The 26,039-nt window shown below is 39.7% G+C and overlaps 2 protein-coding genes across 4 annotated transcripts in view; one reads left to right on the top strand and one right to left on the bottom strand.

Annotated features, from left to right (window-relative positions):
• The window catches only part of FANCB (FA complementation group B), a 74,336-nt gene extending 72,082 nt beyond the window's left edge, over positions 1 to 2,254 (bottom strand). For both annotated transcript variants that reach the window (XM_028115090.2, XM_028115089.2), the window contains exon 1: positions 2,175 to 2,254. The gene's annotated coding sequence lies outside the window, so the exon portion shown is untranslated. The remainder of the gene's footprint in view (positions 1 to 2,174) is intronic.
• Positions 2,255 to 2,604: 350 nt separating this feature from the next.
• The window catches only part of MOSPD2 (motile sperm domain containing 2), a 57,998-nt gene continuing 34,563 nt past the window's right edge, over positions 2,605 to 26,039 (top strand). The window contains exons 1-5 of one of the 2 annotated variants that reach the window (XM_028115071.2): positions 2,605 to 2,755; positions 2,912 to 2,981; positions 19,773 to 19,928; positions 21,587 to 21,673; positions 23,053 to 23,207. In XM_028115071.2, coding sequence (XP_027970872.1) covers positions 2,747 to 2,755; positions 2,912 to 2,981; positions 19,773 to 19,928; positions 21,587 to 21,673; positions 23,053 to 23,207 — 477 coding nt within the window. In that variant the 5' untranslated portion in view covers positions 2,605 to 2,746. The remainder of the gene's footprint in view (positions 2,756 to 2,911; positions 2,982 to 19,772; positions 19,929 to 21,586; positions 21,674 to 23,052; positions 23,208 to 26,039) is intronic. The other variant, XM_028115070.2, reaches the window with a different exon arrangement.

Raw genomic sequence — 26,039 nt, 5'->3', positions numbered from 1 at the left:
GAACTTTTCAAATAAACTACCTGTCTGGTTGAGGAAGATCACCATATATCTGGTTGAGGAAGAGCACCATATTATCTGCAGATAAAATCTTAAAATGTCTCTAAGAAACTATATCAAGAGTGAGCAATAGAAAGTATCTTTGGAAAAAAGGTAGAATTAAGATACCCAACTAAAAATTTCACCTAAGAATATTAAACATAATTTTATAAGAATACGGATAGATGTACTTTTCATAACATATAGGACATTATTTACCTAAGTAAATTAACTTGGCTACAGAATAGGTCTGCTGTTAAAAACGTTTTTCTACCTATATAACTGGACATCATTTGTTGGAGCCTACCCAGAATCAAGCTCTATTTTCCCTTTTCCAACAACACTTAGTGTATCTGAAATGTAGGTGAACATGGGGGAACGGTGATCCACTAAGAGAATTAGGAAAGACTAAGTTAAAGGTTTTCTATGTCACCCTAAGGACTTCTAACTTTCTCTAAGCAATGATACACCACTGAAAGATTTCAAAAATAGAAATCACAGGATTGTACTTCTGAATTATAAAGATCCTGGTGACAGTGTTGAAGATGGGGGTGAGGAGAGAATGGAGGCAGAGCCATCAATTGGGAGATAATTATGAGTTCTTAATTAAAGGGAGAGGTGACTTTGGAAGGCAATTTGGCAGTCACCTGAAAGGCCTATATCCAGCAATTTCATTTCTAGATATGAACCCAGAGAAACAATCCTACATAATAATGTACAAAGACATTGCTCTAGAATGTTCACTGTGCTGTTGTTTGTAATATTAAAAAGGTAAAAAACTTCAATGACCATCAATAGAGGAATGAATAAATACAGATGGAATATCATATTACAGTTTTAAAAAAATGAATTAGATCTATGTATACCACCGTGGCTAAATTTCAAAAATCAAATGAAAAAACTTAAGCTGAAGAAAAATGTATTCTGTGGTACATTATTTATCTAAATCAAAACACATAAAACAACATTACATATTTTCTGTTTACCTACAAAGGCCACATTCCCTGAGTGCTTCTCTGTGCCAAGTACTATTCTAAGCACCTTGGACTCATTTATTCCTCACTACATTCTCATGCTATAGGCAATATTATCCCATTCTACAGATGGGGAAACTGAGGAACGGAGGTTAAGAATCTTCTGAAAGGCCTAAAATTAGGAAGTGACGGAGCCAGGATTCAAATCCAGGCAGCCTTGTCCAAAATTTAAAGAGCAAAGATTCTGTAAAGATTCATGCCAAATTCCAACGACTGTTTATTCTGGAGAAGGAGATAGATATCAGGTAGGGGAGTGGAGCCAGAGGGAGACGTTAGCTATAGCTGCAACGTTATTTTTTAACAATGTGTTCAATTATTTTTAAACAATATGTCCATTTTTCTCCATAAAAATTTGTAGCATATTAAAAATGTCTCCGCCCAAGATGCTAAAGTGTCGATCATGGTTGACTGTGGATGGTGGAAATAGGGGGACTTTTCTTCCTGCAATTTCTTTGTAGTTTTCAGTATCTTTCAGTTTTTAAAAAAAACCTGTATTATTGAATGCAAAATTATTTCCTTTCAATATTTTAGCCAACGACCATAAAATTGTTCCAGTGCCTTATAAACCTCTTTCTGAAGTTTGGCACTTACTGTCATTTTGCACTGGATAACTGTCATAGGGGCCTCCCTGTGCGCTGCAGGCTATTTAGCAATACCCACTAGATGCCAGTAGCAGGACCCCATCCCGGTTGTGACAAACAAAAACAACCGAAAACATCTCCAGACACTGTCAGATGTCCGCTGGGAGACAAAATTGCCCCAGATTGAGAACCACCCTAATTAATAAACTGCAAGATGTTTTACATCTTTTAACTTTATATAACTGCTTTAGTTTAAGGATTTCACATATATAATCCTTGATTATTGATTATTGTTTCTCACACTCCAAGTGGGAAAGATGAGGCGGGGGTGAAGAAAGTTTCAAGCGAAAAAATCCTACAGAGCAAGCACTTAAAATCTAGTCATCATTCCAAAGAATGATGAACATAGGCCGCGGCAGTCTCGCTTCCATCCCCTTATTCCGCAAAGAAGGGAGCCAACCCAGCTCTGCCGCCCAGTCCCGCGAAGACCAGGTAAGGGTAAGGGACGACTGGCCGGCCCTACCTCACCGCGCGAGGCCCTGCGTCCTAAAGCCGCCAGGTTCCCGACTCCCTACGTGGGCGCAAGGTCCCTCCGCTCCAAACCTCCCGCCCGCGCGCTGCATCCTGGGAGATCCGGCCGGAGGCTGCGTCGAAAGCAGAGGAGGCGGAGCCTGCCGAGCCTGCTGAGCCTGCTAGGAGACGGTTACCAAGGGAGGCTGAGGGGGCGGGGCCTCCAGGGAATGTTGTGAAAGCGAAGGGCAGGCGGAGCTTGCTCGGGCGGAGCTCCGCGCGGGAAGCTCCCGTGATCCGGCGGTAGGCGGAGGCGGGTCCGCAGTGCAGGGGACGTCGGGGGAGCGGAGCCCAAACGAGAAGCTAATGGAAAGCCAGACTGGGACCTGGTTCCGCCTCCAGACGCAGGCGGCCACATTGGATTGGACAACGCGGCGACGCTTCCGCCCGCCTCCCGGTGTCACGCGACTGTCTCCACCTCCCGCCCTTCCCTCTCTACCTCCTGGCCCGCCTGGCCAGTGATGAGATATTCGGGCCGGTCGGAAGGTGGCCACGGCGATCGAAATCACGTCCACGACCGCGACCATGGCCGAGGTGAGGAGGCGACCACACCGCTGCCGGCCCTCCCCCCAGACCCGGAAGCTTCCTCTGAAGCCAGGGGGCTGTGCGCCCAGGTGCAGGTGGGCTGGGCTGAAGGGAAGCGGGGTGGTGCGCGTGGTGTCTAAGCGTCCCTTCGTGTCTCCCTTTCAGTATCACGCCCAGAATAAAGCCAAGCTCATCTCTGAGACCCGACGGAGATTCGAAGCCGAATATGTGACAGGTGGGTACCGCGTTCTCGATGTTGAGGCAGGTGTGCAATGAGCGTCCCTAACTTTTCAGAGGTGTTTGCAGGTGTCTGTGGGAAGCTTTAGGGACCATTTCGACCCTCACAGTGATGATGCCCTGCACGTTTCCAAGGTTTTCTTCTCCGTAACACGCCATGCACGCTGCTCCAACTGGGCAGGTGATACGCCCATTGCTTCCTAAAGGGTTAATGTAAGTTGGAAATTAGTGACTTTCTAGCATCTCGAGTTTGTGGAACTTGCAGGACACTTTCAAGGCCCACGGCACAGGTGACACTGTCCAGTACACGGTTTCTCTGCTGACCTTTCACCAGCAACAATGGAGAAAAAGAATCTGGAAACCGCCATAATGCTTTTCACGTGTACTTAATTGGGGATACAAATTCCTTGGATATTTTGCCTAATTCCACTTCATACAATCCAGTATGCTACCCACGGAGTAGGCCTTCCAGGGCTGGAACAAGTTCTCTTTCATCCCACACTGTACCTAGCCAAAGTACCTGTGTGTCCGGAATTGATTTATTAGTTGAACATTATGTGTTCATATGGTTGAACAGATGTCCCAGATACTTGAAACTGATGATTTAATCCGTGTACAGTAATTTTTTAAAACCTGCAGGATAATTTAGTATAAATATGAAATAGTGAATCCTGACCCTGCCACTTACTAGCTTGGTTGTCTTTTCTAAGCCCCTGTTTCCTTATCTGTGAAATATGAGTAATTAGGAGGATTAACTGAAAAAACATAGATCAAACTGTCTAGCATGGGGTTAACCTATTGTAGGCTCTCAATGAATATTTTGTCTCAAGTCGGTTGGTTTGGTTGCTGTGGAAGGGGTTAAACTTCTGCATCTTGACTTTAGTGCTCAGCAGAGGTTTTCTGCAACTTTAGACTGCCCTAGATTAAATGTCAGTGATGACCTAGAACAAATAAGGAAATGTGTTCCAAATAACCTAGTCAGTAAATCTATTCATCCTCCCTGTCAATTTTCTTCATATCCCAAACTTTGCACTAGAGAGTTGTAAAAGCACTTGATTCACTTAGCCCAGAGATCTCATTTAAGTAATATAGCTTGTTCCAGTAAAAAAGATAATTCTAAAATTGCTTTCTATAGAAATGTAATTCTTATATTTACACGGTTTGTAGTATTTTAAGAAGTATCCCAAAACTTGACCTAATGGGCTAGTGTCTCCCCAATAGTCAGGTATTTATGCCCAATGGAGGAAGCAGAATATATGTATACATTGTGTGTGTGTGTGTGTGTGTCTATATATATAGTCATACAAGTTTAGCAATAGATAAGATCTTAAAAGTTACCTTGGTCCAGACTTCTCATATTTAAAATGAAGAAAGTAAGACCTAGAGAAATTAAGTGATTCACTCCAAATCCTTGGTGTTAGCGGCTAGGCCTGGGCTAGTTTTCTGAATTTCACTATAGTGAAAATCTTTTGGCAACACCATCATGTTGAATTAGATCATGTCACTCCCTAACTTGAAACTCTTCAATATGTTCCCACTGTGTTTATAATAAAAATCTCAATTCTTTATGGTGGCCTACAATGCAAGGCCGTGTATGCTGTTGCTCTTGCCCAACCGTCCATCCTAATTTATAATTACTCTCATCGCTTAGTACAGTTTTCACCACTGCCCACAGTAAGAAACATATCACACATTGCAATCTAGTACACGCTCACACATACATAACTGGAGCAAAAGTTCCTTAAGGAATACTTATTCTGAAAACCTGTGACTCCCCATTGCGGTGACCCACAAAATTGACATCACATCCTACATGACCCAGGGTTTGAAAAACATGACCAGCCACACTGCTTCTTTTATGCTCTTCAGACAGACTGTATCTGTTTTTATCTTGGGACCTTTCCACTTCTCTTTGGGAGGCTCTTGCCCAGATAGTGTGCACGGCTAGGTCCTTTTTTTCTTTTCCATCTTGGTTTAAATGTATCTGAGAGGCCTTTGCTGATGACTAAATAGCCTCCCTGTTTATTTTGTCTCCTTTACAGCTCTTACCGTAACCTGTAATTATCATGTTCATTTGTTTACTTGCTTATTGTTCATTTCCTCCAGTAGAATGTATATGGGTCTGGGGCAACCTGTGGGCATTGAGGGCAGGGACTGTCTCACCTCTCTATACCTAGCACAGTTTTCAATATATACTCAATATAGCAATGCTTATATATATACATAGGGAGATTAATCCGAGTCTGCGTTATGAGTTGTCCTAATTGGCTCCCCATCCCACCCCCCCCCCAAAATCTGGCGAAGAGCAACCCTCACAATATGTTTCATAAAGACGAGCATTATTTCAAAGTAAGCACTCTATGGCATTAAGTATAGGGAGGGTTGGGTTCGTGTGAATTCATGTGAGCGGGTTATCTGCACAGCTCCTGTAAATACTAAATTAATTCAAAGACTTGCACGGTGAAGGGAAAATAAAAACCTGCAAAGACTTTCTACCTTTAAAGTTTGAGTTGTTTCCTGAGATACTGCATCAGGTAAAGGTAAAGTAGGAAAGTGGTAAAAAGGGGTTTTTGATCTGCCTATGTTCACCTTTTCAAGTTTACTTTTTAGAAATTAACTCAAGTGCTTAGAGAACCTGCACTTTCCTAGCTCCTCTTTCATTTCACCCTTTCTATTGTCACAATGTTTTGTTTCAGAAGACGCTTAAGGCTAACTTAAGCAAACAAACGTGATGTTTTTCCTAAAAGAAAATATTATCTGCAAATATGTCACTTTAAGCACTGGCTGTACTCCAAAAACTTGGAGATAGGTTCTTGGGAATTCCAAGCACATTTTTGTTTCCATAGAAATTAAGTTACCAATTATGGATAGATTTGTAGCTGTCAGAAAGAATAAAGGTTCATAATTGTTTTATGCATTACAAGTGGTCCTTTTTTTCCCTCATTGTTTCTGTGAGAAATTCCATGCTGAGTCTCAAACGAGAAACATTTCCCGTTCTCTCTTCCTCCTGGTGGCCAAGGCAAGAGACTACTCCCTTGTGACAGTAATTTATTTGGTTCCTCAGATACTCATTATGTGCTTAATTCTGAGAAACAGTATGTCCTTACTAGAGAAAGAACTGAAGAGGGATAGAGCTCCCTCCTGAACTACTACAATCTAGTAGAGGCATTAAGACAGAGCTAACTATTAGAATTCAGGCAAATTGTATCAAGAAGGAGAGTGCTGGGCGCCTGGGTGGCTCAGTTGGTTAAGCGACTGCCTTCAGCTCGAGTCACGATCCTGGAGTGTCAGGATCGAGTCCCACATGGGGCTCCCTGCTCAGCAGGGAGTCTGCTTCTCCCCCTGACCCTCCCCCCTCTCATGTGCTCTCGCTCGCTCTCTCTCTCTCTCTCTCTCTCAAATAAATAAAAATCTTTAAAAAAAAAAAAGAATGAGGGCTAAAATCATTTCTGTAGAAATCAAAGACAAGGAAAAAAGTCACACGTGGTTGGGGTGATTGGGTTAGCACCAAGTGAGAAAAAACTTAGAAAAGGTGGAAACTTCGGAAAGGTGGAATTTTGGAAAATGGCAGAACTTGGCCAGGTAGAGAATGTGATCTAGATGGATCAAATAGTTCTGAGCTAAGGCACTGTAGTGGGAAGCCCTGGGAAATCCGCTTTGATGAGCTTTAAAGAGGGTAAGCACGCCCGCTAACAACAGTGGGAATGTAGTGTAGAGAGTCAATGTGTTTGTACTTTATTGAGTTTGGAGAGCAGTTGAGGGATTGGTGTGTTTTCTTATTTTAGGTTTGTTTCTTGACTTTACAAGTATATGAATTCATATAAATGAATTTGGATGATACCAGAAAAGCCCAAAGAGTCCCCCATAAGCTAACCATCCTGAGATAGCTCTGCTAACAATGGATGCATTTTTTCCGTTTAGTTTTTGGTTTTTTTCTTAATAGGCTCCACACGCTGCTGGGCTTGAACTCAGGATCCTGGGATTGAGACCTGAGCTGAGCTGAGTCGGGACACTTAACCAGCTGAGCCCTGCAGGCGCCCTCAGTCTTTTTTTTTTTCTATACATTAAAAAAAAAAAAAGTTAAAAGACTATTGTGTATGTAATTTTAGGGCTTGCATTTTTTTATTGACACAATCAAATTTATTTCCCTAGATTGATGAAGTAAACAGTGTTTTACATTACTATTTAATATTCAGCTCAATAAATAAGAGATAATTTTCTTTTATCTTAAGACTTCCTATTTGGATATTTATATTTTTTCCAGTTTTTTTGTTAGTACAGTTTTTTGTGCAGTAGTTCAGATTGTTTCCTTAAGACTCATATCTAGAAGGAGAATTACTAGTTTCAAGAGAATGAATATATTTAAGACACTTCATATATGTGCTGCCGTTTCCTCCCCAGAAGTTGCACCAAGCTTCATTCCCACCGGCTGTGTTACAGTGTTGGTCTCACCACGGCCTTACCCACGTGTTAAGTCCTCACTCCTTACCTGATGGTTCTTTGTTTTAGTTTGCATCTGGTTGCTAGTGAGAGTAAACTTCTTTTCGGATATTTACATCGATTTGTAGTTTAAATTTTTTTTCATTACTATGGCTTTTAAAAATGGTTTGGGCTTTTTCTTGTTTATGTCACTTTCACTTTTTTCATGTTTTTAATGTATTCAAAATTACCCATTCCTTTGGTTTCTTTCATTGCTGTTAAGTTAAATAATTTTCTCTCGTTTGATAATTTCCTAGTCCTTTAATTTTTGCTTTGTCTTGGTTTATTATTTTTTACAATTTGAAATCTCTTTTAAGTAAAAATTGTATGAAACATGAATAAAGTGAACACCCTTGTACTTAACACTGCCATTCAGGGGCAGTGGTGTGTCCTGCATTTGGTGTTAGTCATTCTCTTGCTTTTCATTAGCTTTACCACCTATGATGTATTCTTCACCAATACTTTATTAAGTTTAGCTGTTTTTGAACTTTAAAATAAAAGCTGAATGTATTTTTCCATGACTTGCTTCTATTACTCGAGTCATTTGTATTATCAAACATAAGTGTAATTGATTGCTTTTGATAGCTGTGTAGTAGTGCATGGAATGAAAATGTCAGTTGATGGATTTGGGGTGGTTTCTAGGCTTTGCTATTATGCGCAAGGCTGCTGCAAACATTTTTAAACATGTCTGGGGCCGGGGTGCCTGGGTGGCTCAGTTGGTTAAGCTACTGCCTTCGGCTCAGGTCATGATCCTGGAGTCCCAGGATCGAGTCCCGCATCAGGCTCCCTGCTCAGCGGGGAGTCTGCTTCTCCCTCTAACCCTCCCCGCTCTCATGTACTCTCTCTCTCTCTCGTTCTCACTCTCTCAAGATAAATAAACAAATGTTTAAAAAAAATAAAAATAAAAAAATAAACATGTCTGGTGCCTAGACTTTCTCTAGCACAGTGGTTCTCAAATTGGTCCAGGAACCGTAGTTCCTTGAGACCATTTCAAGGAGCTGGAGAGGTGGAAACAACTTTTATAATGACACCAAAACATCATTTTCCTTTTTCACTGTCATTCTCTCACAAGCATACATTGGCATTTTCCAGAGGTCACATGGCACATGGTGATGTCATTGCTCTGACAGCTGATAGAATATGTGCTTGTGTGTTCTCATGTTTAAAACTTTCCTCAGTTCTTTTTTTTTTAAAGATTTTATTTATTTATTTGACAGAGAGACACAGCGAGAGAGGGAACACAAGCAGGGGGAGTGGGAGAGGGAGAAGCAGGCTTCCCACCGAGCAGGGAGCCTGATGTGGGGCTCGATCCCAGGACCCCGGGATCATGACCTGAGCCGAAGGCAGACGCTCAACAACTGAGCCACCAAGGCGCCCCTAAAACTTTCCTCAGTTCTAATACCTAATAGAATAACTACTGGTAACTATAACCCATATAAATAAAAAAGCTCTTTGGAGTCCTCAGTTATTTTTAAGAGTGTAAAAGGGGTCCTGAGACCAAGAAGTTTGAGGACTGCTGCTCTAGGGTTTGCACCCGACAGTGAAATGTGTGGGTCATCGACGAGGCACATGTTCAGCTTTACTAAGTAATGCCAAACTAGTTCCCAAAGTGATAATACCAGTTTTCATTTTAACCAGCAGTTTCCACATTCTAAAATTTGGTGGTGGCGGTGGTGTTTTGTTGTTTTGTTTTGTTTTGTTTCGTTTTTGCCCATCTGATTAAGGTGTAGGGATATCTCATTGTGGTTTTAATTTGCATTGCTTTGAGTACCTGCGAGATTGAGCATTTCTTCATATCTTTATGGACCATTTGGTTTCTGCTTCTGAGAAAATCACTTCTTCAGACTCTTGGCCTGTTGTTCCTCTCTCTGAGTTCTAGAATCAGCTTATGTTTCTGCAAAAAAACCAACTGTTGCTGGGATTTTGAATGGAATTGTGTTAAATGAGAAGACCAATTCTGAGAGGCTTGACATCATCAGGGTGGTGTTTTCCTAAACAAGAGCCTGGTATATCTTTGCTAAACTCTTCCTTATTGAAAGATTTATAATTTTCTCCATAGAGGTTAACTCACTTTGCTTAAATTCATTCCCGGGTACTTACATGTTTTATTTTTGTGATTGTTTAAATGGTATCTCTTAAGAATTTATTTTCTGATTGTTTGTGGTTAACAGAAAGTACTTTTGACTTTTTTACATTAATATTGAATTCAAAAACCTTACCGGCTCTTACTAATTTTCATAATTTATCTCTAGATTAGTTCGGAATTTCTGTGTACACAATAATATCACCTTGAAGTAATGAGTTTTCTTTCTAACTTCCCAATTCTTACAACTTTAAATGCTTTTATTTTACACTGGCTGGAGTTTAGAACACTGTTGAATTGAAGCAGTGAGAAAAGCCTACTTGTCTTGTTCCTGATCTTAGAAAGATAGCCCCAAACATGTCACCATCAAGTATGATCCCTGTAGATATCCTTTATGAAAATGAAGAAGTTTCCTTCTGGTTTGTTGGTTTTGGTTTTTGTTTGTTGCTTTGTTCTCATCACGATGATGGGGGAATTTTACTAAATGCATTTTCTTCATCTATTGAACACATTTACTGTATCTGATGAGATGTTTGTTTTTTTTTCCTTTTTAATCTGTTAATGTTGTGGACTCTATTAATCAGGTTTTTAAAATACATTGCTGTATTCAGTTAGCTGGGGTTTTACATCTGTATTCATAAATTAGCCTGTAATTTTCCTTTCTTATACTTTACTTGTGCAATTTTGACATCAAGATCATGCAAGCTTCATAAAATGAGTTAGGAGTGTTTCCTCTTTTCTACTCCCTGAAAAATATAGTCATTGTGTAGTTCTAACCTCATTCTCCATATTCACCCCTCCCTCCATTTATTATTGTTTTATATGTTAGTTTTTGTCTACTTACCATATATTTACTAATATCTTTATTTGCCATCCCTTCTTGAGTTTTAGATCTTGCATCTGGGATCATTATTGTTTCATCTTAAGTATAACTTTTAGATCATTTTTTAATGTCTTTCTTTTGTCTTTTTTTTTCCATTAAGCAGTTAATCTTGAAGAGTGCCTTCATTTTATTAGGCTGAAGGAGACAAAGTGATTAGAGAAGTGGAAGAACCAGGATGATCTCTGAGAGAATTTCAAGGGCAGGATGATTAGCAGAGACTGGAAGGAACCTCTGTAGGTAAAGAGTACATAAAACAGGGATTGTCCTTAGCAGCTGCCCTCTCTGGAGAGGAAGAATAGAAGGAAAATGACATTTAAAGTGTCACTAAAACACTATTGAATGTTTTACATAAGTCTCTAGATTATGAACCCCCCAGGGGATCCACTCAGGCTTTATTCATCTTTGCGTCTGCAATACCTAGCTCCATTCTGAGCTAGCATATAGTGAGAGAGCATAAATTAGTCTTCAAAGCTAATTAGTTATGTATTATCCTTCAATAGTGGAAGCCTATACCAGATAGGTAGACAGACACTTGCATTTTCTTAAATTTTGTTCCATCTTTAACATTCTCACAGTAAACCTTTTAAAGTTGTCATGATCAGGGCGCCTGGGTGGCTCAGTTGGTTAAGCGACTGCCTTCGGCTCAGGTCATGATCCCGGAGTCCCGGGATCGAGTCCCGCATCGGGCTCCCTGCTCGGCGAGGAGCCTGCTTCTCCCTCTGACCCTCCCCCCTCTCATGTGCTCTCTCTCTCTCTCATTCTCACTCTCTGAAAATAAAAATAAATAAATCTTTAAAAAAAAAAAGTTATGATCAGAGCAAGAGGAAAAGATTTTAAGAGTTTATCGATTTTTTTGTCCTTATTTTACATATCTAAAAATACCAAGCCTCTGTCATAGAGAATATAAGATTGTAAATTCTTTTATGTTGTATTTTATTTTATTTTTTTATGTGAATTCAATTAATTAACATATAGTGTATTATTAGTTTCAGAGGTAGAGTTCAGTGATTCGTCAATCTTACATAATCAGCAGTGCTCATTACATCACCCAGGGACCCTATCCCCCCACCCCCCTCCCCTCCATTTGTTTCCTATGATTTAAGAGTCTGCTATGGTTTGTCTCCTGCTCTGATTTTGTCTTGTTTTATTTTTCCCTCCCTTCCCCTATGATCCTCTGTTTTGTTTCTTAAATTCCAAATATGAGTGAGATCATATGATCATTCTCTTTCTCTGATTGACTTATTTCACTTAGCATAATACCCTCTAGTTCCATCCACAACGTTGCAAATGGTAAGATTTTATTTTTTGATGGCTGAGTAGTATTCCATTGTGTATGTATACCACATCGTCTTTATCCATTCATGTAAGATTGTAACTTCACATGGAGACTCGAGGGGTAAAATTGGTGATAGGATAGAGAATTGGTAGACCTGCTTATTTTTGAATCCTTATTCTCAGTAATGACTTTTATCAGTGCCTGGCAAATGTTTTTTTGACTTATCTCTTTAAATTGTTGATACCTATTCTTCGTATATGTTCCTCTTGAATGTTAAGTGAGATATGCAACTTAAAGAGTCTGTTACTAGTACACTGTCACTTCTAGGATATCAACTTGTATTTAGTCAATTGTTATTTGAATACACACAATGGAATATTAATGTAGAAAGGTTAAAGTAAGGAGATGGAAAAAAGTGTACAAAACAAAGTATACTAACCAAAAGTGATACTGTGTTGGCTGCATTTTCATTAGACAAGATATTTAGGTGAAAAACATTAATACACTTAAAAAGGGATTCTACTGTTGATTAATGGAACCCTGAAAAGGTTTAACATTTAGAACTAATAACATAAGTATCTCACAGTATAAGCCTTCACATATATAAAGCAAAAGCTCCCAGAATTATGAGAGAAATTCAAGAAATACACAAACATGTTGAAAGATTTTAACAAACCTCTTTGAGAAATACGCAGAGCATGCAGGCAAGGGATCCTTCAAATTATGTTTTGTTAAGTAAACTCTCTACCCCCAACATGGGGCTCAAACTCGGGACCCTGAGATCAAGAGCCTCATGCTCTACTGACAGCCAGTCAGGTGCCCCAAGATTTTAGACTCTAACACAATGAACAAAGTTGATCAAAGATATATATGTATGTGTATATATGAATGTATAGTCCCTTCTCAACAAATAGGGAATATATATACTTTAGAAAATATATTTGTGCTCTTGGAGCTTTTGCAAACATTCACCACATATTAAGTCATAAGGGAAGTCTCAGAAATTCCAAAGCAGCTACATCATACAGACCCATGTTTTCACACCATTAAGCAACTGTATTAGAAGTCACAGTCCCAGGTTTTGGCACCAAAAGACAAAAACAAGTCAAACAGGTACTTAAAAACAAATCAAATGTTAGGAAACTAAAATAACACACCTCTAAATAACCCACGGGTTAACAACTTCCCTGTATTGTGTGTAATTCTTAGCTCTGCTAAATAACCCATGGGTTAAAGAGGATATCACAATGGAAATTACTAAATAGTTAAAGCTGAGCAACAGAGTATCTAGGGTCTTACGTTCATTGATTAGGAAACAAGGCCCAAATTAAAATCAGCTATAATTCAATTCAAGGAGCTACAAAATGAACATGAGTAAATACAGAGAAAGTAGAAGGAAACAGGAGCAGATATTCATGATATAGGAAAGAAGATAGGGCGCCTGGGTGGCTCAGTTGGTTAAGCGACTGCCTTCGGCTCAGGTCATGATCCCAGGGTCCTGGGATCGAGTCCCACATCGGGCTCCCCCTGCTCTGCGGGGAGCCTGCTTCTCCCTCTGCCTCTGCCTCCCACTCCCCCTGCTTGTGCTCTCTCTCTCTCTCTGTCGAATAAATAAATAAAATCTTGAAAAAAAAAAAAAAAGAAAGAAGATAGTCGGTGTAATAAACATAAGCTGGTTTTTTGAAAGGACTAGTGAAACAGACAAGCCTAGGATGACTAAGAGCAAGGGGAAAATGCAAAGACAGGAGGAGCCAAAAGCACACATAATTAAAGATGTGGTAGAGATTTTAAAAATCATAGGAGAATACAGTCACCAGCTTTATCACAGTAAGTTATAAAGCTTAGATTAAGTGGAAAACTTTATGGAGAGGAGAAAAATCCTCTCACTTTGTCTCAATGAGAAGTATAAAGCCTAACTGGATCAGTGACCATTAAAGAGACTGAGTTGGCAGCCGTAGGTCCCTACCACTGTCCCCTTTGCAGAGAGACGTGCCCACAGATAAGGCCCAAGCAGTTGGCTACTCCCAGGAACACAAAGATGGTAACAGAAAATGCAGCAGAGGAACTTACCACATTAACAACATGCTTCTCAATGACATTACTGAATAGGTCAGGTTCAACAATCAAAACCACATAAAAAGGTAAACATTGAGAGGTCTTTCATCTCATGTGCCTCTTCTGTCCCTTCTCTTCATGTGCCTCTTCTGTCCCTTCTCTTTTCTCTTTAGTTAACCATATTTGTTTTCTTTCTTTTTTTCTATAATTACTTGAGCAAATAGAAATATATATATGCATTAACAAAATTAAATGAAAGGCTTTTATTTCAACAAAGACAGAAACCACACTGGCTATAATTCAGCTTTGTGTAAAGCAAACAAAACTTCGTGCAAACAAGGAAAACTTTCTTTGTTCTAAGTGTATCTCCTAAAAACCTACAACAAAGGTTATGTTTAATTGTGAAACTTCAAAGTAACTCCCATAAAGTCAAGGGAAAGGCAGTGATCGCCACTATTATTTCTAAAATTCTTCAGTATATAAAATAACCTAGTTACCAATATGGCAAGGAAAATAAGAGGTAGAGGGTTTGCTACTCTTTATTGGCTCATATAGCAACACAAAAATCTCTAAAGTGCATCATGATCTAATAGAAGAAATTTGCAACATTTTTTCTTTTATCAAGAAAATTGTGTTACTAAAGAACATTGAAAGAAGACCTGAATAAATAAACGGAGATATATATCATCTAAGATAGAAAGCACCTCCCCTCTCTACAACAAATCATAGGTCAGCAAAGTTTTCTTTTTGTATAGCCCTTGCACTAAGAATGGTTTTTGTATTTTTAAAGGATTACTTAAAAAAAAGAAGAAGAATAATCAGCAGTGGCAGCCAGTTTGGCCTTCAAAGTCTAAGATATTTAGGTATTTACCATCTGGCCCTTTACAGAAAGTGTTCCAACACCTGTAATAGACCGTGGTTCTCAAAGTGTGATCCCTGGACCAACAGCAGTCAGCATCCTGTAGGAACTTGTTACAAATGCAGATTCTTGGTTCCCGTCCATGAATTAAGTACTCTGGGAGTGGGGTCCAGTAATCCCCCTTTTAAACAAGCCCTCCTGGTGGTTCTGACAGGTCCTGAAGTTTGAGAATCACTGCTATAGGCTAGTGGCTTAATCCCATCTTTTTTTGTGTGTGTGTGTGTGGCTTAATCTCATTTTAAAAGAGCACCTGCCTCTCAGTCTTTCACCAGATGATGTCACAGGAAAAGGGAGATTTAGGGTAGGTTGTGACCTACTAAAATTCCCTTAAGGATGTCCTTAAGGGAATATTTTGTTATTTCAGCCTGATCACTCCCACTGTTGACAGTAACACATTCCAGCCAATAGAAGTGTTCCAGACAGTACAGATGCTCTTCCGGGGCCCTACCAGGACTTTAAGTGGATCAGTGCTCAAAGTCCTGGAGAAATAAGAGGGTTTAGGAGGTTTTAAATTACTATAATGTTTGATAGTTGTATATTTGCTGCTTTTGAATGTCATTATGTTGTCTAGTTAAGAATTTTTCTCTAGTTTTCATTATCAGAATACTTTTGTATTTTTTCCAACCTTTATCTGAATTTTAGGCACATTTATAATAACTACAGTATACTTCTAGGATTTTCTCAACTGATTAATGGGCCAATTAGAATTTAATGTTATATTCATGGATAGCATTCTACCTTAGGTTAATGAAAATTCATTTATATAGTATTTAAAATTTTCAGTGTTCTTGATCTTCATAAGACTGTGGGTAGGCAGACCTTATCTCCATTTTACAGAGAAGAAAATCAGTGACTTGCTCAGTCCCTATACATAGTAGCATGGGTCTTCTGATTCCATCACTCTGCCCCATATCCTGAATCTGGCTAGATCTTTTTTTCATATTCGTTACCTTTAAAATACAGTTCTGACCTGTTGGTAATTTCACCAGCCAACGAGTACGAGGGAGAAAAAGAAAAGTTGATGAAATTCACCATTTTACAAGTAAAAACTGTATCCTGCAAAACTTAAAAAATTTTTTGGAATGTATACGTGAGAGACAGTATGAAGGGGTGTGAGGGGGTGTGTGTGTACGTACAAACAGAAGAGAAAGAGATGAAAAGCTGAGAGAAAGAAGTCATCTTTACTCTGAAACACTTAGTACTGTGTGAGAGCTCAATCTCCCTTGCCATTTATCTTTAGTTCTTTCTCTGCCAAATTCTGAACTTGAGTATGTGTTTGATGGTGAAACACCATATAAGTACAGGACCAATGTACACAGCAGAATTTGTATAAGAAGAAATAAATAGTGGAAAAATACAGTAGACCGTGGGTGAACCGTTAAGGTTTCTTACAAAGGGTGGCCAAAACGAGCTTTGAGCTGTTTGGAAGAACTGCAAAGTTGAGGCTAAAATCCCATAACTTGAGATGAATGTTGGTTTGCACTGAAGTTTTCGCTGGTTTGCAGCAAGATGAAAGTAGTAAGGATAAGGTATAATGAGAATATGGACATACACATACATGTCCGTGTACACAACTAATCTCTTCCTCGTTTTTTATGCTTTAATTATTGAGAGGTAAAGTCTTTCAAAATGATGTCGTGAGTAGGTGGGAGGTGGCAGAGATGTATGTGCACAAATGTGTGTTTGGTAGCTTTAGTTACCTTCTGAGTATACCTCTTTAGTTTATTCCTGTGACATCTGGATTTACCAGAGGACCGGTTTTCTGAAAACCACCTCACACTTGAGGGTTCAGTTGTCTGGGAGCTGTGCTTGAAAGCAGCAAATTGTGTTGTCATAAGCACCCTTATTGCACTCGGCCAAGCTCTCCTTACCTTGAATGTTCAGTTGACTTGTCTTTTCGTGTGTGTGTGTGTGTGTGTGTGTGTGTGTGTGTGTGTGTGTGTGTGTCCCTTCTCCTGCCCTCAGCCCTCCTCTCCGTCCTCTTCTGCCCCGACTTTCTTCCTGCCTCCCTCCCCCCCCCCACCATATAGGACCTCCTCCCCAATCCTCTCCTTCTCTGTCTTTTCCTGCGCTCTCTTTCCCTAGCTGTATAGGGCTAAATGTTTAACAGGCATTTCATATATAAGCACACATCTTGACAATAACAGTAATTAGTCATTTTATTATAAATGGAGATTTTAATTTCAAAGACCTCCATCCCTAAAAGCTATCCCAAAGCAGTTTGCTTTACATTTCATAGTAACAGGTGCTGTCTCTTTTATGGTATCCCTAGTGGTAATGTCAGCGGTGGTTACAATGATAGTAACAACAGTCATGGTGTCTTCTTCTCCTATGGCTAATGTTTATTGAGTTTGTACCACTTGCCATATATTGTTCCAGGTAAGTGGTTCTGAGTTTAGTCTTTGGACCCTGGGGGGTGCCCAAGACTCTGCAGGAGCCTGTGAGGTCAAAACTATTTTCATAATAATGCTAAGAAGCCATTTGCCTTTTTTATCATATTGCTATTTGAGCTGATTACACAGAAGCCATGGGCAAAACTGCTGGCTCATCAGCCCAGATCAAGGCTAGTGGTCATTGTAGTCTTCCTTGTGGGCACTCTCAGTTTTAAAAAAAAAAAAAAAAAAAGCAGAAGAAGCCAATTTTATTTTAGAAAGCCCCTGATGAAGCAGTACATTTTATTAAACCTTGACCCTTTATTACATGTCCTTTTAATGTTCTGTGTGACAAAATTGGGCAGTACACACGAAACACTTCTGCATGTTTGAGTTGCCAGCTGGATTAGTCAACATTTTTCGTGGCGAGGAAACTGGTTATTCAGACTTGAGCATTTGGCAGAAATGTTCTTGCAAACGAAGAAGCCAGCCTGTAACTTCAAGGACAACAGTGTATTACTGGTGGAGCAGTGGGGGCTGTGCAGTGGCCAGACTGGAGGGTGCTTCTTCAGGGGACAGGTGTTCACAGGGGCCCTCCTGATGCGCAACAGTGTCAACTTTTTTATATCCGACTCAATTTTATAAATTAAAAAAAAGTTGGACTTTGAATACTGATGAATTTTTGAGTAACAGAGCCATAAAACATTTTCCAGGGTTTACCTACTATAGAATCAGTCATCACATAGATTAGCAAAATAGAGCCCAGATATCCAAGGTAACCCTGTGCAAATGCATGATTCATGAACTAATCTTAAATTTTAGAGCGCTTTAAATTTCCAAGTACTTTCATATATACGTTTTCATCTGATCTTCACACAACCCTGTCATTATCTAAAGCAGTTTAAAGATAAGGAAATTGAGACTCAACGAAGAATCTTTGTGCTTTATATTTTCCAGCCTTTTGGCTGTTATCTCTGATGGCTTGAAATAAGGCGGAGTAAATAGAGAGGAGATAGAATCTGTAAAACTTGGCATCTAACGAGATGCAAAAAAAAAAAAAAGAAATGGAGATGAAGGAGCCAGGGAATTTTCTGAAGTTCCCACTTGGGCCCCTGGGAGGGTACCATTAACTGAGAAAATGAAAATAGAGAAGGAATAGATTGAGGTCTCCTGAAGGCCTTTTTGTGGCACTAGTATAACCTGCTTTGCAGGAGTCCTAAAATATATAGGCTGTGCTTTCACACACAGTCTCTGTGTGGCAAGTTACAGCACATGTGCCGTAACTGATTAAAGGGAAAACATGCTAAGTGCCTTAAGAAAGGCTTGGTTTAAGTCTTGTACCTGTTCACAGGAGGGAAGGAATTCCTTCTGGGCTCAGGGAAATTTTTGTGGAAGGAAACATTTGAAAGGAGTCTTGCAGAATGGTAGAATCTGGATGTGCAGAGGTGGTTGTGAGACCAAGTTCAGTTACAGAAAAATAAAGCAAGATGTGGAAGGAGGAATATCAAGTACCATAGCTTGTGCATAAGCAGATGATAAGAAATTATTGGAAACGGTTATTCCAGTAAATTACGGGAAATGTTGACTGCTACACACAGGGTCGGTTTTCCATTTTGTATTTCATTTTTTTAAAATGACATTGCCAGGGGCACCTGGGTGGCACAGTCAGTTGAGCATCTGACTCTTGGTTTTAGCTTACGTCATGATCTCAGGGGTGTGAGATCGAGCCCCTTGTCGGGCTCTGCACTCGGTGCAGAGTCTGCTTAAGACTCTCTCTGCCTCTCCCCCCTAAAATAAATAAATCTTTAAAAGAAACGATATTGCCAAACAGATGTCTTCTTAAGTACAACTTCTTTCTTTACATATAAAACTTCATTTTTTTTTTCATTGACCAGGGTAAGGATTTCAAGTTCAGGCAACATAATCTTCCTAGATGTTGGTTTATAGTTTTAGAGAGGGTCATGCAAAATATTTTACTGTGGTCTTGGGGCACCCGGGTGGCTCATATGGTTAAACATCTGCCTTTGGCTCAGGTCATGATCTCTCCAGGTCCTGGGAACAAGCCCCACGTGGTAGGACTCCTACCTCAGCAGGGAGTCTGCTTCTCCCTCTCTCTCTGCTCCTCGCCCTGCTCCTGCTCTTTCTGTCTCTGTCTCTCTCTCTCAAATGAATAAATAACAATCTTTTAAACATTTTACTGTGGTCTTATTTTTTAATTCTACTATGGCTTATTTAAAATAAGCTTGCCGGGACACCTGGGTGACTCAGTCGGTTAAGCATCTGCCTGCAGCTTAGGTCATGATCTCAGGGTCCTGGGATCAAGCCCCGCATCGGGCTCCCTGCCCAGCGGGAAGCCTGCTTCTCCCTCTCCCTCTCCCTCTCCCTCTGCCTGCCTGCCGCTCCCCCTGCTTGTGCGCGCATGCTCTCTCTCTCTCTCTCTCTCTCTCTATCTATCTATCACTATCACTCTCTCACACACACACACACACACACAAATAAATAAACCTTTAAAGTAAGCTTGCCATCTTTGGATAACTTTATTCTCCCCTCAATTAGAAATTCCGTCAACCCTTTACATTGCATTTTCATCTGAACTGCATCCTTCAAGTGGCTGTCTTCTGTAGCTTACCTTTGTCTTGCCTATCTTTTTTCTCCTGGCATTAGTGTTATTACTCACTGCAGAATGTATCTGACTTGGCTATTTATTACTGTTTTCCCCCAGATAAGCCAGATAAATATGATCCACGTGATGTTGAAAGGCTACAACAAGATGATAACTGGGTTGAAAGTTACTTACTGTGGAGACATAGTATTGTTGATGAAACACTGAAGATGCTTGATGAGAGTTTTCAGTGGAGGAAAGAAATGTGTGTCAATGGTAAGACGTTCAATTTAACCTTGACAGTATACTGTCCCCTGCATAAATGTTAGTTTTACATTTATCAAATAGTGTATTTGCAAATATTCTTGGTAATCATCATAAACACCAAAATACAATGTTTTATAAAAACCCACTAACACTTTGAAAGCATCTTACGAATGTCTTAAAAGTAGTATCGTTCATAGGGAAGTCAGATCACCAAGGAGCAGAATTACATTCAGATTCTTTCACTCAGAGCAGAGTCTCTTAATCTGTGCTCATTTAGTTCAGTACCACTGAACAATAGCAAGACAGCATCGTCACTACAAGGCCTAGAGGTATGGAGAAGATACTCTTTTCCTGTTTTGTTTTGTTTTTCAGTTGTTGCCTTGTATCTTGCTCTATCCCCAGAGTTCCTTGTGCTAATAGGTACCCCCTGTAGCATTACTAAATAACGGGGGGCCCCTAAAAAAAGCAGGCTTATCCCCAAGGATGCCTATGGCAGCCTTTGCTTAACTTCCTGATTTGAAGACCCAATTCTAGATTGACATTTTCCCCCGCAATGGGATTTTTAAATCTTAGAAGCGTTGTTGTTTTTTTTTTTTTTCTAACACTCTTCAAGTATACGAAGAACCCTTGACAGGAAAGGTTACACATTATCTCTCTTGTAAAATTTAACAGGAGGAATCTGGCATAACTACTGGTTTTGATGAGGTACAAAGAAGGATTTCTTGACCTTGAGGGTTACAGACTCTGGAGTGAGTGAGTCTGGAGACTTAAGAAAGTCAACAAATAAATCCAGAGCAGATACTCTTCCCCAGTCTTCATACTTGTAGAAAAAAATCCATGAGAAGGGGAGTATTTAAGAAATAATTTGATTGGAAATGTAAAAACCATAGATCATGTCAACAAACAGTGAAGCATTTATTAATCAAGCAAAGAAATGTAAATCATTTAAGTACAGAATGAACTTTTAAGCTAAACAGTAGTATTTTCTTATACGGAATTGCTAGTTTCCAGTGACACAGGGCGGAGATAACGGTAAAAGGGGGGTGCAGAAAGGTAAAGAATCTTTGAAAGTTCTCAGGGAACTACTGGTGAATGAAACAAAAGCCTTGGCATTTACTGCCTTGCTGTGTTCTCACTAGAGACTGGACAGACCCTGTTTTGTTCCTCCTGCTAACAGATCTAGCTTTTTTTTTCCAAGTATTTTCCACTTGCCCCAAGATTTTAAAATGTGTTAGACTCTACTAGATATGAACCTTTGTAGAAAAATATTTTGCTAGAGAAACCATAAGTGATTTTTAAATCAACCCTGAGGCTGTAATGTGGATATTTACTAGCATGTTATCTTGAAATTGTCCAATCGTGGTAGTATTTGCTGAAAATTACTATGTGAAGCACAACCAAAACATGGAAATGTGTCCACATAATAATGGCCAGTGTGTCAAGGGAAATGGATTTTTTTTCCCATTTCTCTCATCCATGTCTTTATGTAGTTTGTTTACTTAGTAAGAAACACCATTTTTTTATTGCCAGAGGTTCTTTCCAGATACTTGAATAAGCTGATCTTTTTTTATACTAGATCTACTATATAACATTAGCATTTACATTGTAAGTTTTCTTTTTAAAAGGCCCCTAAGTTACAATTACTCATCAGGTTTATCCTTTTTTAGACCTGACTGAATCCTCCATTCCCAGATGGTTATTGGAAATTGGTGGTATTTATCTGCACGGTTATGACAAAGAAGGCAACAAGTTGTGTAAGTATATTTTAATTGATGTACTGGCTTTTCAAGATTTTGAGATGCGTTTATCTCAACTGAATTTAATAATAGGCAGCACCTTCTCCATATGTACCACACATCAAGTTTCCTACAGTTGGGATCATTAGGGCCATCCTGACAGAGTGTCAAACACTTACTGTATGTACTGTTTGCATTATGATAAAGGAGGTGGTAAAGGCAAATGCCACATCCTGTAGCACAGCCAAAATAATGTAATTCAGAGTCATTATCTTCTTTCTAATTTACTGATACTGAAATTCAACCCAGTATTTTCATGGAAAATCTTTTCGACAGTCGCTAAGGGTTGCTAAATGGATTTTCAGGTTTGACGTCTGTCCCTGTCGTGCCCGTGTCCCCCCACCCCCCACCAGTCTTCTCCCCTTAGCTTCTTGTGAAATCTGTGATAGCAGGAGGACCAGTAACAACCATCCCTACCACCCTGATGCCTCCCTTATTATTCCTCTCTCCCCTTTGTCCAAAATCCAGCTTGCTTTGTACCAAAGCTGTGACTGGGCAGGGGTGTCAGAGCCCCATCCCGAGCGCGCGCTTGCCAGCTCCGTCTGCAGCATGTGGTCCATTCCTGTTTTAACAGTATTCTCCTAGCCTTTTCCTCCTGTCGCAGGCTCTCTTTCCCAGTCTTCGTTTCTCTTTCTTCTCCTTGTTCTCATTCCCCGTCCCTTACGTGCGCTTCCCAGGCTTCATTCCTTTCTTGGCTGCTTTTACTTTCCAGCTGATACAGTCCCCTTGGGTGATCTCAAGGACCTTGCCTCCCCACAAACGGTCATGACCCCACACGGCCCCCAGGGGATGTGCACATATCTATCGGAGCCCTTCCAGCCCAGCCCTTGTCTCTTGAGCGTCTCCTCTCAGCACTGGCCACCTTCTGCCCTGGCTGCCCTGCTCCGAGCGGTTGGCGGTGCCCTGTCCGCGCGCACGCTCCCGCCCCGGCCCGTGCCGCCCTCGTGCCTCTGCCCCTCTGTCCGGGCTGCTGCTCCGCACGCCACGTTTGTTCCAGTGCTTCCCACGACCACTGGCTGGCTGGCTTGTCAAGCACAGTGAAGAGTCCTGTTAGGTTATTACCAGATACTGTTTGTTCACCTGTATTTTCTTTTCCCTCTTACTAGAGAAGTGTGTTTACTTTCCAAGGGGGGGAAAAGAGTTTCCCTTTCTGCTCCTCTGGAAGTTCCCAAATGCACACTATTTCTTATTTAAAAGAAGGAAAGAGATGTTTTTAATCTGAGAAAGAAAATGAATTGCAAGTGAGGAAAATGGCAAGGGAAAGGAATGATCTGTGTGTGAAATAACATTCTAATGACAGATACCTTTCTTATTTTTACCCTGTGTTCTGTTAAAAGTCTGGATCAGGGTGAAGTATCACGTAAAAGACCAGAAAACCATGTTGGACAAAAAGAAGCTTATCGCATTCTGGTTGGAACGTTATGCTAAAAGAGAAAATGGGAAACCCGTAACAGTGATGTTTGACCTGTCAGAAACTGGAATAAATAGCATAGTAAGCATTTCTTTAATTTGCAAGCATTCTTTATTGTCATGTCCTCCCCGACACTCCTCCCAGCCAAATACTGCTGTACGTTTGAGCTGACCAAGTTCTGTTTGGGATTTGTTTTCCTTGTGGATTGTGAGTCAAGTCAGACATGAAATAGGATTTGCGGAGAAAGAAATTTGCTTCAGTATTTGGCATTGAAACTGTGAGTTTCCTAGAAATGTTCCTCATGTGATACACAAGGTGTCAGGGTGGGACATGGAAGCTGGCAGGGTGACGAGTAGCTGTGGTAACACGGAACTCTTCTGTCAGTACTAATACCCCTCCGCACCTAGCCCCGTGCCTGGCACAGAGAAATGCACTCAGGAAGGGCTGAGGAAAGTAATGCACGCTCTCTGCAGTACTGTTAGAGTCATACCATGTTTGGCAGCTGTGAGATGTTCACCTGACTTTTGCCCATATGGTACTTTGTCATTCTGTTGGGAGTTTTTGTTTGCTGGATTTGGTCAGCTTTGGAAACCAGCTTTCTTCAGGTGATTTTTGTCAAGCTTAAAAAATAAGTAAAACCCACTAGTCTTTAACTCGGGCCCTTGTGACCTTAGTAACTACAGACCAGACCCTTCAGCAGCAATGGGGATCCTTTGGCACACCGACGATAGCTGTCGTCTCTTACATTCGAGCCTTAGCTACTGCTGGTCGCAGTGAAGCAGCCTTCACACACCTGCCTGGGGCAGTGGTGAAACGTTTTTGCAAGTCCGCTTGGCAAAGTATGTTAAGAATCTTAAGGTGTTCGTATTTATATTCTTTGCCTGGTAACTAAGTTCTGGAAATCTATTTTAAAGAAATAATCCCGAGTACAGAAAAAAGCATTGTGTGTCAAGTGTTTTTTTTTTTTTTCCAGAGTGTCATTTAAAATAGTGAAAACTTAGAAAAAATTAAAAAAAAAATAAAATAGTGAAAACTTAGAAAAAAATGTAAATGTCAGCATGGGCAAATGGTAAATTATGGTGTATTAATTGATAGAGTGTATGTAGCTATATAAAATGGTGTTTATAAATAAGTGTAGTAATAGTGGAAAATACCTTTTTTAAAAATGAATGATGAAAAAGGCGACAGGATTATGTCCTAGTGATACCTAGCCTCCAAAAAAGGAACTCTTAGACATCAAAAAAACAAACAAAAAACAGCCTAGAGAGAACAAGAGGATTTTTTGGGTGGTGGGATCACACATTTTTATTTTCATCTTTATCTCTGTGTATATTTTAAGAGTCCGTTGCCCTGGATTTTTTCAATCTAGTTTCCATTTCAGTGACTTGTAGATTACAGAGTAAGTTGATTTATACCCAAAGTCTAAATCAGAATACCTAGATAAATAGGTATTCCATAAAAATAAATCATAATTCTGTCATCCTTTGTATATGACAGTTTCTAATTATTAACCCAGAATCATAAACAAGTGCTAATGTTTTTTATTGCCAAACATAGGGGCAAGGAATCGACTTGAACTGATTCTTTTTCAAACTACTTATATGCTCTCTCTTTATCTTTAATTTATAAATAAGGTTTATTTGCATTACTAAGTATTTAAATCATTATTAATGTTTTTAAAATACTGAATCCTAATTGAGTTATTTTTATATATGACTCCCTCATGATTCACAAAGGATTTAAGTTGGCTTATGAACAGTATGCAGAATTGCAAGGCAAAAAACATTAAAAGCTATTTGTTAGAGTTGGGCCACTGATTGGAGTCCAGTCTTTCATCTGCCTGCCTGAAAGAAATGGAATCATTTAAAATTATTTCAGTGGCCGTACTTTAAAACCAGTGTCTTAGGAGAAGTATATTCATTCCTGATACTTGAACTAGAGAGAAAAGTATTTCATGGGTCCCCAAAGGGAGGACATTTTACAAGATAATAAATAGTCCTTGAAGACATCCTCACAGAAGGCAGAGCAATAGGTTTCATGGAACTTTTTAATGTAGTACCCACTAATATACTTAACACCAGTGGTATCCTATCAAATCCACTTGAATTAGCAGTAACTTGGGATTTTATAAGCAAGGCTATCCAGTTAAAAGACGAAAACAAGAATATCGGATGAAGACTTTTTGGGCAAAGTCTCTGGGGGCCACAAATCATATACTAGGTAACCAAATTTTTATGGAACTAGTTATTTTGACATATTTCTTTGACTCTTAAATACAAATTATTAAACTCAGTACACAGTGGATATAATGATTAGTTATAAAGGTACTATTATATACTAGGATTTATTCCATAAAAAATACTTAACACACTTAAGGATGCGTACTTTCAGTTTACTGAAATTAAAGATGCTGCAACTCACATCCTAGAAATGACTTTATAGACTCATCTCTGGGCAACTCACCTTTCAGTAATTGATGGATTTAAGTTTGCCCGATTATCTTTCATCCTACAGTCCTTATAAGATGGCTGATCAGGATTAGTAAGTTGGCCTGCGGCCATGGAATAACATGGAATGAAATGATCCATGTGAATAGTGACCCTCATAACCTAAATTCATGTTGCTGTGTTCAGTGCAGTAGAACCAACAGACAGTTATGTTCATAAAGTTTCCCAGGAATTGGAGTCAATGAACAACACTCGAATATAAACTAAAAAATTCTAATTCTAATTCGAGGTCCCTAAATAAGAGGAAAGAAGCTAGAGGCGAAGTAGATACAGCACACCAGTATGTTTGGATTAGCTGTTGTGTAAAAGATTGATAAAACATATTTTATTGAAACTATTACAAGGTATAGAAATTAGGTTTAGAAAGCAAATATACCAGAATTGATACATGTGTTATCATTCCAAG

Source organism: Eumetopias jubatus, unplaced genomic scaffold (assembly GCF_037043125.1).
Source record: "Eumetopias jubatus isolate StellerSeaLion01/CBP00866 unplaced genomic scaffold, mEumJub1_p1.0 scaffold_11, whole genome shotgun sequence".
Lineage (NCBI taxonomy): Eukaryota > Metazoa > Chordata > Mammalia > Carnivora > Otariidae > Eumetopias > Eumetopias jubatus.
Note: the sequence above shows the minus strand (reverse complement) of the source record. Positions and strands in the feature narration are given on the sequence as shown.